Source organism: Drosophila bipectinata, chromosome 3R, assembly GCF_030179905.1.
Source record: "Drosophila bipectinata strain 14024-0381.07 chromosome 3R, DbipHiC1v2, whole genome shotgun sequence".
NCBI classification, from domain to species: domain Eukaryota; kingdom Metazoa; phylum Arthropoda; class Insecta; order Diptera; family Drosophilidae; genus Drosophila; species Drosophila bipectinata.
This window is the reverse complement of record NC_091739.1, coordinates 27447239-27461387: the sequence shown is the minus strand read 5'-3', so window position 1 is coordinate 27461387 and position 14149 is coordinate 27447239. Positions and strand designations below refer to the sequence as shown.

The following is a 14149-nucleotide window of genomic DNA, read 5'->3' as shown; positions in this document are numbered from 1 at the left end:
CTTTCTGGGTTAAGGTGGAAGCCACGAACTGTCGACCTGGGTGTTACTGGGGTGTAATTCATTTCATCATCACTCCATTAATGCGACACCATTAGCCGGAACTCCGGAGGTAAACTAACCATGACGAGAGAGTGGCTTCCTGCTATCGGGGGTGCTGTCACTGTGTTTGGTTTATCAATTTGGATGCGTTGTTTAATTGTCGGCACTCGTGTTACTCTTGAAGGATCGCCAAGCACGCAATTAAAAGGCGCAGCAGCAACATTTGGCTAGGTGATAAAGCAGCCCGTTTTTATTGACCCACAAGCAGGACTGAGGGTTGTTGAGGGTGACTGGATGACTGGGTGACTGGGTGACTGGGCGATGGGGTGGTAAGGTCATGCCTCAGCTGCGGCCGGGAACATAAATCTACTTCCTTAATTACGCGTCTCACATTGAAACGCGCCATTAATCACACTTCATCGATGCGATGGCCACATAAAACAACCAATTTCGAGGAGTGCGTACCCTCCCACTGATTCCCCTTAATTCTTTTTGAGATGTTGAGTTTCGGGGCCATTCCAGGAATCGACTCTGGGTCTTACCCTTTTCATCAGCTCTTTACGAGTTCAATTTGCCTGACGTCCGTGGAATAAAAATTTTATTAGCACTTTTCATATTTTTCTGGCAGCTACGGCTACCACACAAAAACACAAAAACAATCAGCACTCACTCATGTTTCGATGTTTGCTTTCTATTCACAGGATTCACGAAAGGACGACGCTACCGAGGGACTCCTTCAAATCCTCCACTGAAAAGGCGAGGCCATAAAAGTGCAAATAAACATGTAAAAGCACATTAAGCGATTCCACAGACTTGATCTGAGTCCGTCGCACAGACATGCATTCCTGAATGTCTGTTGAAATACTCTTTTTATGGGCCAACTCCCCGGCGAAGAGTACATTGGCGCTTCATTAAAGCCAGCGCCGGAAGCGGAAATAGCCGAGCAGCCATAACCAAGGAGACGCGTGTTTATTGGCGCCAGGTCAGAAAAGTATTCTCAAAAAAAAAACAAGTAGAGTAAAATACCAAACACATGAACTGCATGTTGCCACTGCAACATTCTGGACTCTTCTTGCACTGGCGTTTCTTTGACACTTGGGTCAAATTGAAGCTTGCTACATAAATGACGAGACGTTCTCGCGTTTGGCACAACGCACCGCAAGCACAACAAAATGACAGCCATGCAGCTTTTATTGACAACAACAACAGAAACAGCAACAGAAACCGAAACAGGATCAGGAACAGGAACAGCAACCGAAACAGCATCCATGCAAAAGACTACAATGGCGGAATATTGGCAACAACAGCAACAGGAACTGGAACAGCACACACATCGAAAATCACGGACGAGATGCCCGGACAATGGGAAAACGATTTGGGCTGTCGGCCTGACATTTGCGCTCCTCACTTGCCTGCAGCTGAAATCGGTCCTTGTGATGGCGGACGAGGAGTCGCAGGACTTTCAAAAGAACAGTGAGTACCACCAAACAACACTCACTGTATTACATGCCATAACAATAAGAATCAACGGCTGCCAGTAGTGGCAATGGCAAAAGAAATTCAGTTACTCCATTGCAATAACGAGCAGTGGTTTTACCCAAAAAATTATATTCAAGGAGACAACTTCTAGTTACGGGTTGTTACTTTTTATATAACCTTTTAAAATTCCTACCAAAAGGATAGCTTTTAGCTGGATCCTCTAATCTCACGCCAACACCTGTTCACACTCCCATAGACCCTCGACACTGACCACTTGATTCCATCATTGGAATCCAAATGCAAAGAAAAAATGGCCAAAGAAAGATGCAAACTATGCCAAGGGGTCATCGCATTTTCGCTCACGTCTGCACAAAACGTTCATCTTGGCGAGGCTGAGGCATTTTGTGCAAAACTTGCAAATCATGCGACGACTGCCAAAAATCCTTATCAATGTGCGTTAGATAAAACGTGCAGAAGTTTTTTTCTATCTGGCCTGGCCGTCATGTATTCTTGTTTTTTTTTTTGGCCCTCTCTGTTGGCTTCCTTTTTCGCTTTTGGCACATTTTTCAAAACGAACAGAAAACTTGCAAGCCATGGCGAGAGAGCGTCAGCACTTTTGGCCAAACAACTTTATAATTTGCGAGGTCGAGGATGTGTGGGGTCTGCTGCTCCCTGCTCCCCTTCCGGCCATGTGGCGGTGTGGAGCCTTGTGCTTTTTACGAGCATCTCAACTGGTTGTTCTGAGTAGTTCACGGTTGGTGATGTGAGTGTGTGTGTAGTTGGTAACCGGTAACCTTGGGGCCAGAATCCCATTTCCCTAGTGTCTGCCCCGGAACAAGCTCCCCAACGGACAGTCGACAAAAACAAATCATAATTCGGCATCGACATCAGCATATTTTCGTTTTTGGGGTCGTCTGCGTGTCGGCTGCCTTCTTTGTTGCCCTGCTGGGAGCTGGGAGCTTGAAGCTCCTTTTGCCATGGAAAGCTTGGATGAGCAGGATATCCAAGCCATGGGCTGAAATTTATGACAGGATTTGCCAAGAAATCGAGACATATTTTCCAGTATTTTCTATTTCGCCGCCGACGCCTGTCTTTGGTGGATGTCTCGGGTGTCGTCGTCGTTGGTAGGCCGGCCCATCGATGCATGGGATTTTGTAGTAAATTGAATTTCGATGCTCGGATTTAAACGTCACGCCCGTTTGGCTCTTGCCAGAGCTGAGCCGAGCATTCCGGGCATTAAATTTAATTACGTTTGCCTTGCCGCTTTATTAGTGGCTGAGCCAGCTTCGGTTTCAGTGTCTCCTCGCCATTTGCATGGCAATGAAAGGCGCTTTTCCGACGTAACGTGGGGGAGTGGATGGGCTATTGATCCGGCTAAAGGAATGCCACGATGCGTGTATGTATCCAAGGCTCCTCCATACCACCTCTCCGTGCATATAGACATGTTTGCCAAAACACATCAGCCGCCTGCGATGACGCTCTAAGTGGAATTCAAATGTGCTGCGTACCGTTGGCACATAAACAACTCACAGCGAATGCAGGGGCACCCGGAGAAGCCACCAGGAGATATGGCTTCCGTTTGTCGCATGAATATTTTCATCATAATCGTCGCTATTTTTATTTTCCCGCTGACACTAAACACTGTAAAAATAAATGGGCGCCGAAAGACAAAACAGACTCCATTTAGTTTATGAGGCCCGAGGAATACCACCCATATTAGTATGTTTATGGATTTTTTTCCTGTGCATCGCTTTTGGCTTTAGAGCAGGATTTGCTTTGGGGTGGTGTTTTCTATGCAAATCTCTGACTGGGCTCCTGCTGCTTTCGCTCTGGCCTTGGCTGGGCTTTGATGGGCAATCAACACGCTTCAGAACAGAAAATATTCATATATTGACGTTCAACCAACCCCAGAAGGCCAAGGGCGGCCGGTGGGCGTGCCGGTTGAGATCACAGGCGGCGTCACTAAGCGCACATTCGATTGCAATGAAAACATTTACAACATCGTCTCCTGCCCCTGGCACTCTACTACGTGCCACTTCACTCCGCACATTCCTCACTCCTTTAACTCGAGTCGCCTCATCAGCGCATCGTTTGTGCTGTAAATTGATTTTTTGTTAATTTTTATGAACTTCAAAGGAAAAAGGCAGCTGAAGCAGCATCATCAGAAGGAGTAACAGCCAAAGGGTGCAACACATGTGCGCCACCACGATCCCCACAGCAGAGGCAGCAGCAGCAGAAGCGTGGAAAAATTTCACAAATATATATTTCCATATATATTTTATTTATAAACACGCGCGCGTTCGCAGTGTCAAAACAGCGTCATAAGCGGTGCACGAATGGATGGTGCCCCGCCATGTGGAGTGGTTTAGGGAAATGGAAGAGGTGTTGGGGGACTGCAATAGCCAAGCGTGGCGGTGAGCCGGTGAGGCAAGAGGGTGAAGCGCCACAAGTCAAGTGCAGTGTCGGTGCTGGCAAATGAAAATTTCGTTGCATTTTGTATCTCTGAAGTTGCGACGCCTCGCATCTCGCAACTCGCATCTCGTAGCAAGATGCAAAGTTCAATTTCACATGTGGAAAATAACAGTGGAAAAGTGGAGGGTCTGGGGCTGGGGCTGCTGGGGCACGAAAATACAACAGAGGAAGCACATGTCACACTGCAGTACGTGTGTGCGGCGGAAAATGGGGGGCAACATCCATAAGGTGGAGGTGGCGGTGGGGCCTTGACTGACAACAGCGACACGAGAATGGAAAATAAATGGATCCAGAATGAGGAAAGAGAGTGCCGGAAGGGGAGGTGCCACAATAGATGGAATGCCAGGGAAAAGAATGTCCAGCCAAGTAAAACAATATAGCGATACTAACAAACTACGGATAGGTACACAAGGTAGCCAGAGCCCAGTTACACATTCCTCAAATGGTAGACATCCAGGAATTCCAGAATACCATTATTTTTAGCCCATCCACATGGAAATACTTTTCACAATTTCTAAGCTTTAAAGAGGATGATTTATTACCTAAAAGAACAAGTTAAGAATCCAATTACCTTAAAATCTTGCAATGTTTTCGATTTATTGATACCTTTTCCGTTTCTGTCTGGCCGACCTTTTCATAATCATAAAATTCGAAGAAAACTGTAATACTTTAAAGTAACTTAAGAGCCCAACTCCATCGATCGATAAGCGGAATCCTGTTGAGTGGGGCTTCCAGTCAAAGAACCAACTCCATTGTTCGCCTTCACAATGGCAAGTGGACCTAGATGCTGGCATAGCGATAGAGACATGTGCTGTTCCTGAAGACAATGACAATTCCCGGGGGGCGAAAGTCGATTCTCCCGGTTCTCATTCTTTTCCAGCATGTTTTTCGCACACATTTCGCATTTTCTCCGGCCTTAATTTTCATTCGCACGCCCACACCTCCCAGGCTCCATAGTGGTTCGTAGTAGTCCGGACTACGGACACAGAGTGTTTCTCATAAATATTATTGCATTTTCGCATCTACCGCTCCTGTTGTTGGTTTTATTGTTTATGAACTGCATTTTCCCCGCCACTCAACCATCTGCTGGCATCCACCCAATTTCCACCGCCTCGGAAAAGCTTTCAGCCTGAGTTGATTCACAACACAACTCGAACAACTTGAACTGGCCGCAACAAAAGCGTTGGCAATGGCCACTTCCTGTTTAGCGCGAAATTTCAATTATGAGCAAACATGACCAGACAGCCACCACCCCCTGCCACCCAGCAGTGGGGGAAGAATAGATAAAGTAATATGCACAAGTTTCCGTTTTCTTTATTAAACAGAAGAAATCACTTTTGCCCCATTTTCAGGGGCATCGGGGCATGCAGCTTCTGCAGCTGTTTCATTTCTGGTTAGAAAACACTGAAAGCTGAAAACGTTTTCCCAGATATTCTATATACCATTGTATATACATATGTACATGTGTGGGTGTAGTCGCAGTTATAAGCTATATAGAAGACCGCTCCCGCCGACTACTCAAACGTGACTGGCCAAAGTTTTTCAATAAACTTTAACAAGAAAACATTAAAAAGCCACAACGTTGGCACATTTCCATTTCCCATTTCCAGTGGCTCAGAAGTCAAAGCTTCAACTCCATAAAAGCGGCAAATAGTTGTGTGAAAAGGCTGCCTGAAAAGGATGTCCCTTCCACCTTCCCCCGTTTTGGTATAGTCACTTTTCCCCCATAGATCCACTGTTTGTAGGGAGCCGGGGCGGCGAATATAAATTTCAAATAAAAAGCAAATCTACGGAACTTTTCTTCTTCTGGGCAGCTTCGGTGTCAGCTGCTGCTCCATACAGCTCTCCTGTTCTCCTATGGATTCTTCATCATCAAGTTTGGGTCTTGCCACCCGATGATGCCACCCGCGAGGCTCCTGATGGCTGCCAGGGCCGCATTACGCGGCAGCAAAATGAAATAAATATCATTTTATGACTTTTTAACTTGTTTCTCTCGCTCGGGCTTCCCTTTTCCCATTCCCTCTATAAAGGCATCTTTAACAAGCGCAATAAATGCAACACTAAGGGCGCGAGTCAGTGCTGCCGCCAACTACGGATTACTGAATCAGGCAATAATAAAAATAGCCAAGAAATCCTGAGAACTCAATTGAAGTAACCAAAGAAATTCCGAGTATTTGTCTTACAATGATGGAGGAGGAAACTAGTGGGATTAAAGGTATGTAGTAGCTACTAGCCCCTAGAGGGTAGAGTCTAGAATCCAGAGGTTAGTCCTTCGACTAATTTATAAATAGAACCCAAAAATATAGCCAAATAGACAACTCTAACCGGAGGGGCGATAAAAATTGAAGCGGGAGTGTAAGATCTGGCACTTGCAGCTGCTGTCCGCGTTTTATGGCCCCGCAACTTCCCTTTTGTTTCTGGTATTTTTAGCAGCTCAACGCATTTGCATTTTGCACTTGATTGAGTGCTCGCCGGGCACCCATCCTTCCATCCTTTGGAAACTTTTTCATTTTTTCCTCACTGGCCATGAGTAATGCTTCCGTTAATCAGCGCAACATCTCACCCGTTTCCCTTCTTCAGGTTTTATATAATTTTGGCGCTTGTTTGTTAGTCAGCCGAAAGTCAAAAGGTGCAAATCAGTTAACATTCACCGAGCTGGCTGGCTGGCTCGCTGGCTGGTAGTGCTATCGTCAACATCGTTTGGCCTTTTGCACTTTGTCCCTTCTACTTTCCGGTTCACTTCATTCTGAAATTAACCCTTCGGGGCATGGGTTTCGTTAGTCATAAAAAATTCAATTTTATGAGCGTTTTTATTTGTCCACTCCCTTTGGCCTGTCTGCCAAAATCGCAGCGAGTGGTCGCTCCTGGCTTGGGGTGGGAATAAAGTAGCTACGCTTACCACAAAGGATGCCACTTGAAAAATAATGGAAATGGAAAAGTGCCAGAAATAAATGTTAAATTAAGATCAAGTGTAAAATTAAACAAAGATTAGGGAGAAACTGTTTTAAGGAAATTATATTTAAAAGGGTTTCAACTTACTTATCATACTCTCTAATAAGTGTCTGAAAAGAACCCACTCTTTGTTCTTTGGACCCCAAAATGTTAAATTAAAAAACCTTCTGGGAAAGCTTAACTTAATTAAAAAACACCCTTCACAAGATTCAAAGCACAATCTTAAATACCTTCCCGGAACCGTCAGTAAAGTTTAAGGTAACTTCAGCCTTTAATTGTAATGACGTCTAGTCCCCAATCCCACTAATCCTCGTAATCCCTCGACCGATTAATATTGTATTGTGTCTGGTGAATCACGCAAGACGGCTGGACACCCTTCGATCCTTCGACATCCTGACAGTGCATCCTTTGAGTCCTCGCTTCAGCGCACACCTCTAGCCTCCGGCCCAAGACAGTGGGTAGTGTGAGAATTTGTAATTTTTATCGCCGTGGGGCACGCGTTAAGGGGCAAGGTTGTATGTGGGCCTGGCCATTGTTCGATGAGCCATTTGTGGGGGCTGGGGGACTCTTGTTTATGTTTGGACAACACGCCTTTATGATTTCTGTTTGATTGCCGCCGTCGTGGACTCGGACTACCACGGAACGCCATTAGTCACACTTTCTGGGAGGGGGAGCAAAAAAAAAACAAGAGTTGGAGCAGCAGGCGGGCCTTGTTGCGGCGTTCAAGTGGAAAATTGAATTTATCACTTGAACAAGCCAGGCAAACGTTTGCTCGCCCTTTGACTTTTTGTTTCCACAGCCGACTGCCGACTCATGCAACTAATTCGCAACAAAAATCAAAAAAAAGAAGAAAGAAATACCATTCCGATTGTAAATCTATGTGAGACACGTAATCAACTCGTTTGTGAATATTTTACAAGCTTTTCTTGTCTCTTATTGGGCAACATTTTCCACTTGACAGACCATTTCGGAACTGTAAGCCGTTTCAACCCTTTGACTTGGCCATTTTCCGTCGTCGGACCGTTAATTGAAAATTAGTCAACGGGGCGGGACCGCTGACGGAAGTGGGCGTGGTCAGACGGGGGGCTGACTGACTAACTGCAATTTGGGTAATTTGCATTTTTATTAAAATTTAATTTACCGGCAGTACCGGCCGGTCGGGTCGGTTGGGTTGGTTGGGTGGCCGTAGGCGAGAGTCGTGTGCCGCGGTGATTAGTCGCTGGATTTGCATAAAATGTTGCCATAAATTGTTGCAAATTGAAAATAACAAAAATACTGCAGCAATAATAGAGCAGCAACAACTGCCATAAATTGCATTGGCCGGAGTAAATAAATTAGAACGAATTACATTTGCAGCATTTTAAGCCAGGTCCTGCCATTCGAGCCGAGCTTTTCAGGCCACCAGCTACCAGTTGGCAGTTGGCAGTTTTCTGTTTTCAGTTTCCAGTTGCGGTCGGTATTTGGAGCTTTTATTTATCGCCAGCGACCCATAAATTTGTTCACTTTGTCAGCTGTGTGCTGCGTTTAATTAAAACAAAAATTATCTAAATTATAGTCCTGGCAGAAAGGACTTATTTTATTGGAGATTGGTTGGTTGGTAGGACGACCGAAATGCATAAATATGCAGATGCGTACGTAAATTTTAGGGCCTTAGTCCAAGGGCAAGGCGAGTCATTTTAGCGGCCACATGAAATAAACTCTATTGAAATCACACTTGTAAATCTAAAAACACCCACGCACACACACACACTCATGTACGACACAGATATTGTCGCACACATTCAATCTTGTTGTTGTAGCCCATAAGTATGCAATGCTGCGCATAAAATACAACTCGCAACTTGTTTGTTGTCCTCCTGATCCTGCACGCTTCTTCTTTCCCTGCGGTGGCAAATCGGGGAAAAAAACGAGCCATAAGGGGCAAGTGCAAGGGTTGGGGGTCATGCTAGTGCCTCCTGCCTCCACTGCTACTGCCGCTGTCGTAAATTTACATATTTTGCATATAAATAAAACGGATTTTGTCGCCAGCGAAGCCAGCGCTGAAATGTCACAGCATAAAATGGCAAAAGAAGCGCCAAATAAATACAAAATAAAATAGCTACAAAATGGCCAAAAAATGAAGGAAAAAAAATACGAGCGCAATAGTTGGGCGAGCAGCCAAAGGCCAGGGAGCCGGGTCTGGCTCTGAGGTGTCCTGCTCCTGCTCCTGGCTCCTGCCCCCTGCTTTGATCCTTCCGCTCTAGGGCTGCCAAGTAAGCAAATTGAGTGCGCCACGTCTGAGTTATGGCAGTCTGCCGATGCTGATACAAAATAGCATCAGCAGAGATGGCGAAGGTTTCCGAGACTACTCCTTGGGCGTGGACATAAACTAGATGCTGCACTTGAAGAAAATCTTTCGAAAATATTTAACGAGGATTAATCTTCTAATGGCATGAGCCCCAGAAAAGCATTAAATTAAAAAAATACTTTAAAAGTCCTATCATGTTTGCCTTGTTTATTTAATGACCCATTTTTTCGCTCTGCACCATTTATTTGATATATAGACGATAGGGGTTTATGTCCCCTTAAGGAAAGGGCCAAATGTGTCGAGGTCTATGGCCACTTGAGCTTGGAATTGAACTCGTTGCTGATTTGGTTTATGGCTACAGAAATTGAAAGGCGCAAGTGTCAAATGCACACAGCAAACAGAAAACAGCAAACAGAGGGCCCAAGGAGCGGAGAATACTGAGCAGAGAAAGCTGAAAGCGGAGCTCTAATGTGTGTTTGTTTTGCTTTCACAGAACGCTGCCATCATAGGGTTAAGCGGGGGCGGCAGCACTAAATCATCTAATGCCCATGCTCATTAGCAATCAATGCACAACAGCAGCAGCAGCAGCAGCAGCAAAGCAAACACCATCGGTAGGGGAAGCAAAAGGCTGCCAACACTTCACACATCATTGGAGCTCAGTCTTTGAGCCACACACACACATAGAGGCCCACTCACAAAATGGCGCTAAGCACATTGGGGTGGGATGGGGGAGCGATTAACAAGCAAATTAGCATGAAATTATTTCAAAACAGGCGCACACAGTAAATAAATCAATTAGCGTTCAACAACAAAAAAGACCAATCAGCGGCAGAAAAGTGGAGTAGGGATGTGAGTGGGGCTGGGTCTGGGGGCTGGGGGATGGTTGTGTTTTCGTTTTGGAAGCTTCGAAGGAGGTCGCAGCTGGCTCATTTGGTAAACAAAGGCGAAACAATTAAAAGCTTCGCCAGCACATGCCCAACACATTGTGGGATTGGCCAAAAAATGGGCCAAAGTGCAGCCAGGCGAGGGGCAACAGAATTCCCATGACTTTCCCATTTTAACTGCATCTGCAAAGTTGCGCTTGACGGCCAACGCAGATGCAGATACTTGGGACTTGGGCACTCAAAAGGCAGCTGCACTTGCCGCGTCACATTATTTTAATTATTTGTTTACGCAAAGCAAACAAACTTGCCGGGGCGGCACTTGTCTTGTTCTCTGTACACCATGGATCGTCGTAAAAAGTTACGAGCCGCGAGTTCTGGGAACTGGCCGACTGGGCCGAAAACAAAGCGACAGCCAAGGCTCCTAATTAGCCAGCCGATCTCTGGCGTCATGCGAATTTGTCAAATTAAGCACCAGGGTCGTCTCTTCAACTCCAATGAGTCAGCTCTTCGGCATGCCAGTGTCAAAATTAACGGGCCCGAAAATGTGCAGGCAATTATCCAAAGCACGGCGCTACCAGGCTGGGGTGCGCCAAAAAATTAAAATGGCAGAATGGAGGAGCTGATAGGCAGGAGGTTGCAGGATGCGCGGCGCCAACATCTGCACGAGATGGAGCAGCCAGTGGCAGTAGCAACAGCAACAGTGGCACCACCGAAAACAGCCAAACGAAATTAAAAGTCGCAACCGACAACTGGATGGGTGGAGATGGTGGAGCAGCACCCTGGAGGCTGCTGGGAATGGGATCTGAAAGCGAGGACAGCTCTGCTGAAGCGACACTGATTAAAAAATTGTTTGACAAGAAATCAGCGCGACATTTGTCCCACTGCAGAGGAGGAGGATGAAGGTGCCAGGAGTCCGGACTCCAGAGTGCGGACTGCTTCTGAGATAAAAATAAAAAACTGGAAAAAGCGGGAAAAAACATGAACAAACTGAAAAATGGAGTGTCGCTGTTAATTCGGCGTAAATTTAATTGTCGGCTATAATTAAATTGATTTTCACTCCGGTAGCTGGCCGACTGACTGGAGGCATTGCTCCAATGACTGCCATGATGCGCTGGCCCTGAGTGGCGCCCAATCAGCCTTCTCTGTCTTATTATCCAACCGGTGGCCAATGCCTGGTAGCTCTGGGAAAAGAGCTTTTTCCGCTTTTTTCGCATTTTCCGCTTTTTCATAACATGAATAAAATTTGATTTATTTAAAACGGAATTACTGGGCATTCTACGGGTAAACATTTACGCATTTCAGTTTCGCTTTATGTTTCTGTTTCTGTACAATCCGAATTCGAATATGTCCCTGGGCACACACACCGGGTATCCCCAATAGTACATATAGTACATAAATATTATGTATTTTGGTGCGTAGGCAACGAAATTAAATTGCATTAAAAACACATAAAAATATTTTCATGTCCCCCTCGTGTGATGGGGAAGGCAAGGCAAGTCGAGTGAGGTATATACTATATAGTAGAGTGTAAATATGTGTATAGGCCGTAGTTCTATATTTGTTGTACCTACCACAGAGCCATAGGCTAGAGGGGATTGCATTGAATAAATATAAATTCATTTTTAATATTAATGAAGATAAGTTATAAATAAATATGAATAATAAATATCATTTATGTAAAAATCCTTCTTTATTTTAAAGCTTTTATCCACACATTATTTTCTTTGGACTAGCAGGACTATCTCTTAATCCCTCTTCATCTCCACGGGATGCTACGCCCCTGACCTTATAGTGCGTATACATGGGAGTGTGCTGATGCCACAGGGCTTTTGTGCCGTGCGTCGTGCTGTGTCGAAAAACTGGCACAAATTCAAAAATGATTTTTACGCAATTTTACGAAAACTTGAAAAAGAACAGAGCCTATAAATAAATTGCCCCTTGGCGCGCTAGAACTATTTGTAGTCCGTATTTGTGAGTTACTTTCGGCTTTGTTGCCTTTGCTGCCCCTGCTGCTGCTGCTGCCTGTGACATGAGTCACAAAAAAATAATAAAAAACAAAAAAAAATTGATAAAACTAAAGGGGATGGCATCGCTGTTGCATGTTTACCTACGAAATTTTAATTGAAAATAATAAACACGCGTGTAAATAATGTGCCAGGACCCTGTCAGGACCACAACTCTCTCTCTGTTCTGCGCTCTGTGCTGTGTTGGCCCAGTTTCGAGGATGCTGCTGCTTCTGATGCAACCAAGCGATCTGTGTCCTGTCGTGTCCTGTAAATGTGCCTGTGCTCCTCTTCAAATTTCCAGCTGGAACTACACAGCTACAGCAACGGGTCGTGTTGCGCAGCATGTGTTGCATGTTGCAGCTGGCTGCTGTGCCGTTGTCGTTGCTGTGTTGGCACAAAATATTCCGCAGCAAGTCGTTGCCATATTTTACTTTTTAAATGCCGTGCGGCTGCCTTGTGTATGCGGGCTGCCATTGCTGCCGTTTTAATTTATTTGCTCATTTTCACCATTTTCCAGTTTCCTTTGCTGTTGCCGTCGCCCTGTGTGGTGCGGTGACCTTCCCAGGGCTTTTTTCTTGCAACTATGGTGCAACTAAGTTCATGTTGCGGTTACAATTGCCAAGGTCCTGCGCCCTAGACATATGATTTTTTCATTTAGGAAACACACATTTCACAGCTTCAATGGAAGCCACAATTTTATTTCAATAGCTGCACTAAGAAAAATAACTAAAGATACCTAGAAAATAAGACATTTTTCGAAAATTGCTCAAAATATTTTACTCTGTATTTTGGGGGCATTCTCAGAAAGTGTATTTGGCTTGTTATTTTCACGTTTGGGCCAAAATTAAAAGCGCATAAATTTGTATAATTCATGGACATGTGGCACATCTGCTGCGGCTGCCGCAATGCCAGAGGCGGTTTGGGGAAGAAGGCGGCTTCAGGGGCGTGTCCCACATACTTCTGGCCTTTGTTAGTGTTTCGTGTAATTGAAATCAAGTAATTTACGCGCCATTAGAGCGACCTGTCGAACCTTTTGTAACTGCAGCCCCTCTCGGTGGTGCAGCACAACGCAACGCAATTAACATAAAATAAAATTGCAATTTGCCGGCGTTGCCTGTTTTTGTCGCTGTTTGTATTTTGCTATTTGCTGTAATTGCGGTGGCTTGAAATTTTAATATGCTGCAAGTGGCATTCAATCAATTGCCATTAAAAACGGTTTAAGCCAATAAATATTTAAACGGACATGCCATAACCAGAACCTGAACAGAACCAGGGTCATAAATCAAGAAAATCAGCTTACAACAACATTAACCAAAGCCGCAACTAATTTGCCCATTAATAATAAAGGCCAATGCAGTTTGGTCAATGAAGCGTAATAGAATTTCAGTTTAGAGAGCGACCCAGTCCGAGAATCGATGCTGCATGCGACCGCACACGCAGCCCACAGGCACATTTTCTCGGAATTTAATGTGTTGTTTAAATGCCCCGTCCGACACTCAAGTCGCCCCGCCGAGTCCCCGGAGAAACAAGCAACAGTTGCCGGGGCAAAAACATGAACAAAAAACCCGGGCCAAGTTAAGGAAGCCAGCGAAGGAGGAAAAAAAAAAACAGCCACGTAATGGCCGACAACAAGGACAACAAAGCGCTGACTGGAATATTTTTCGTATTTTATTATTAAATCACGTAGCCAGTGCAATACGGCGTCCAAAATGACAGCGAACGCATTTTAATTGAAAGCAAGGCAACGCCACCGAGAGGTCCTGCAAAAAAAAAGGTCCGAAAGAAATCCAAAGGCAACTCGAACCGATGATGTGGCACAACCGGCAGCATGGGGATGGATAGTGGGTCGAGTGGGTTGGTTAGGCGGTGGTCTCTGCAAAATGGCAGGCGGGTCGCGCTTCTGCAAGAGACTTTAGCCGGAGAAGTTTTCTAATTGAAAATGGCGTCGCAAAATTTAATTTGAAAACTTTCACTGCCAGGCCGGCCTGACCCACAACGATGGCGACAACGACTTGCCAGATTTGTGAGGA

At 45.2% G+C, this 14149-nt stretch overlaps 1 protein-coding gene across 3 annotated transcripts in view; it reads left to right on the top strand.

Moving 5' to 3' along the window:
* Nucleotides 1-1044: 1044 nt before the first annotated feature.
* side (sidestep) overlaps nucleotides 1045-14149 on the top strand; it is a 44773-nt gene continuing 31668 nt past the window's right edge. For all 3 annotated transcript variants that reach the window (XM_043212399.2, XM_043212400.2, XM_043212401.2), the window contains exon 1: nucleotides 1045-1512. In XM_043212399.2, the coding sequence (XP_043068334.1) occupies nucleotides 1212-1512 (301 nt within the window). In that variant the 5' untranslated portion in view covers nucleotides 1045-1211. The remainder of the gene's footprint in view (nucleotides 1513-14149) is intronic.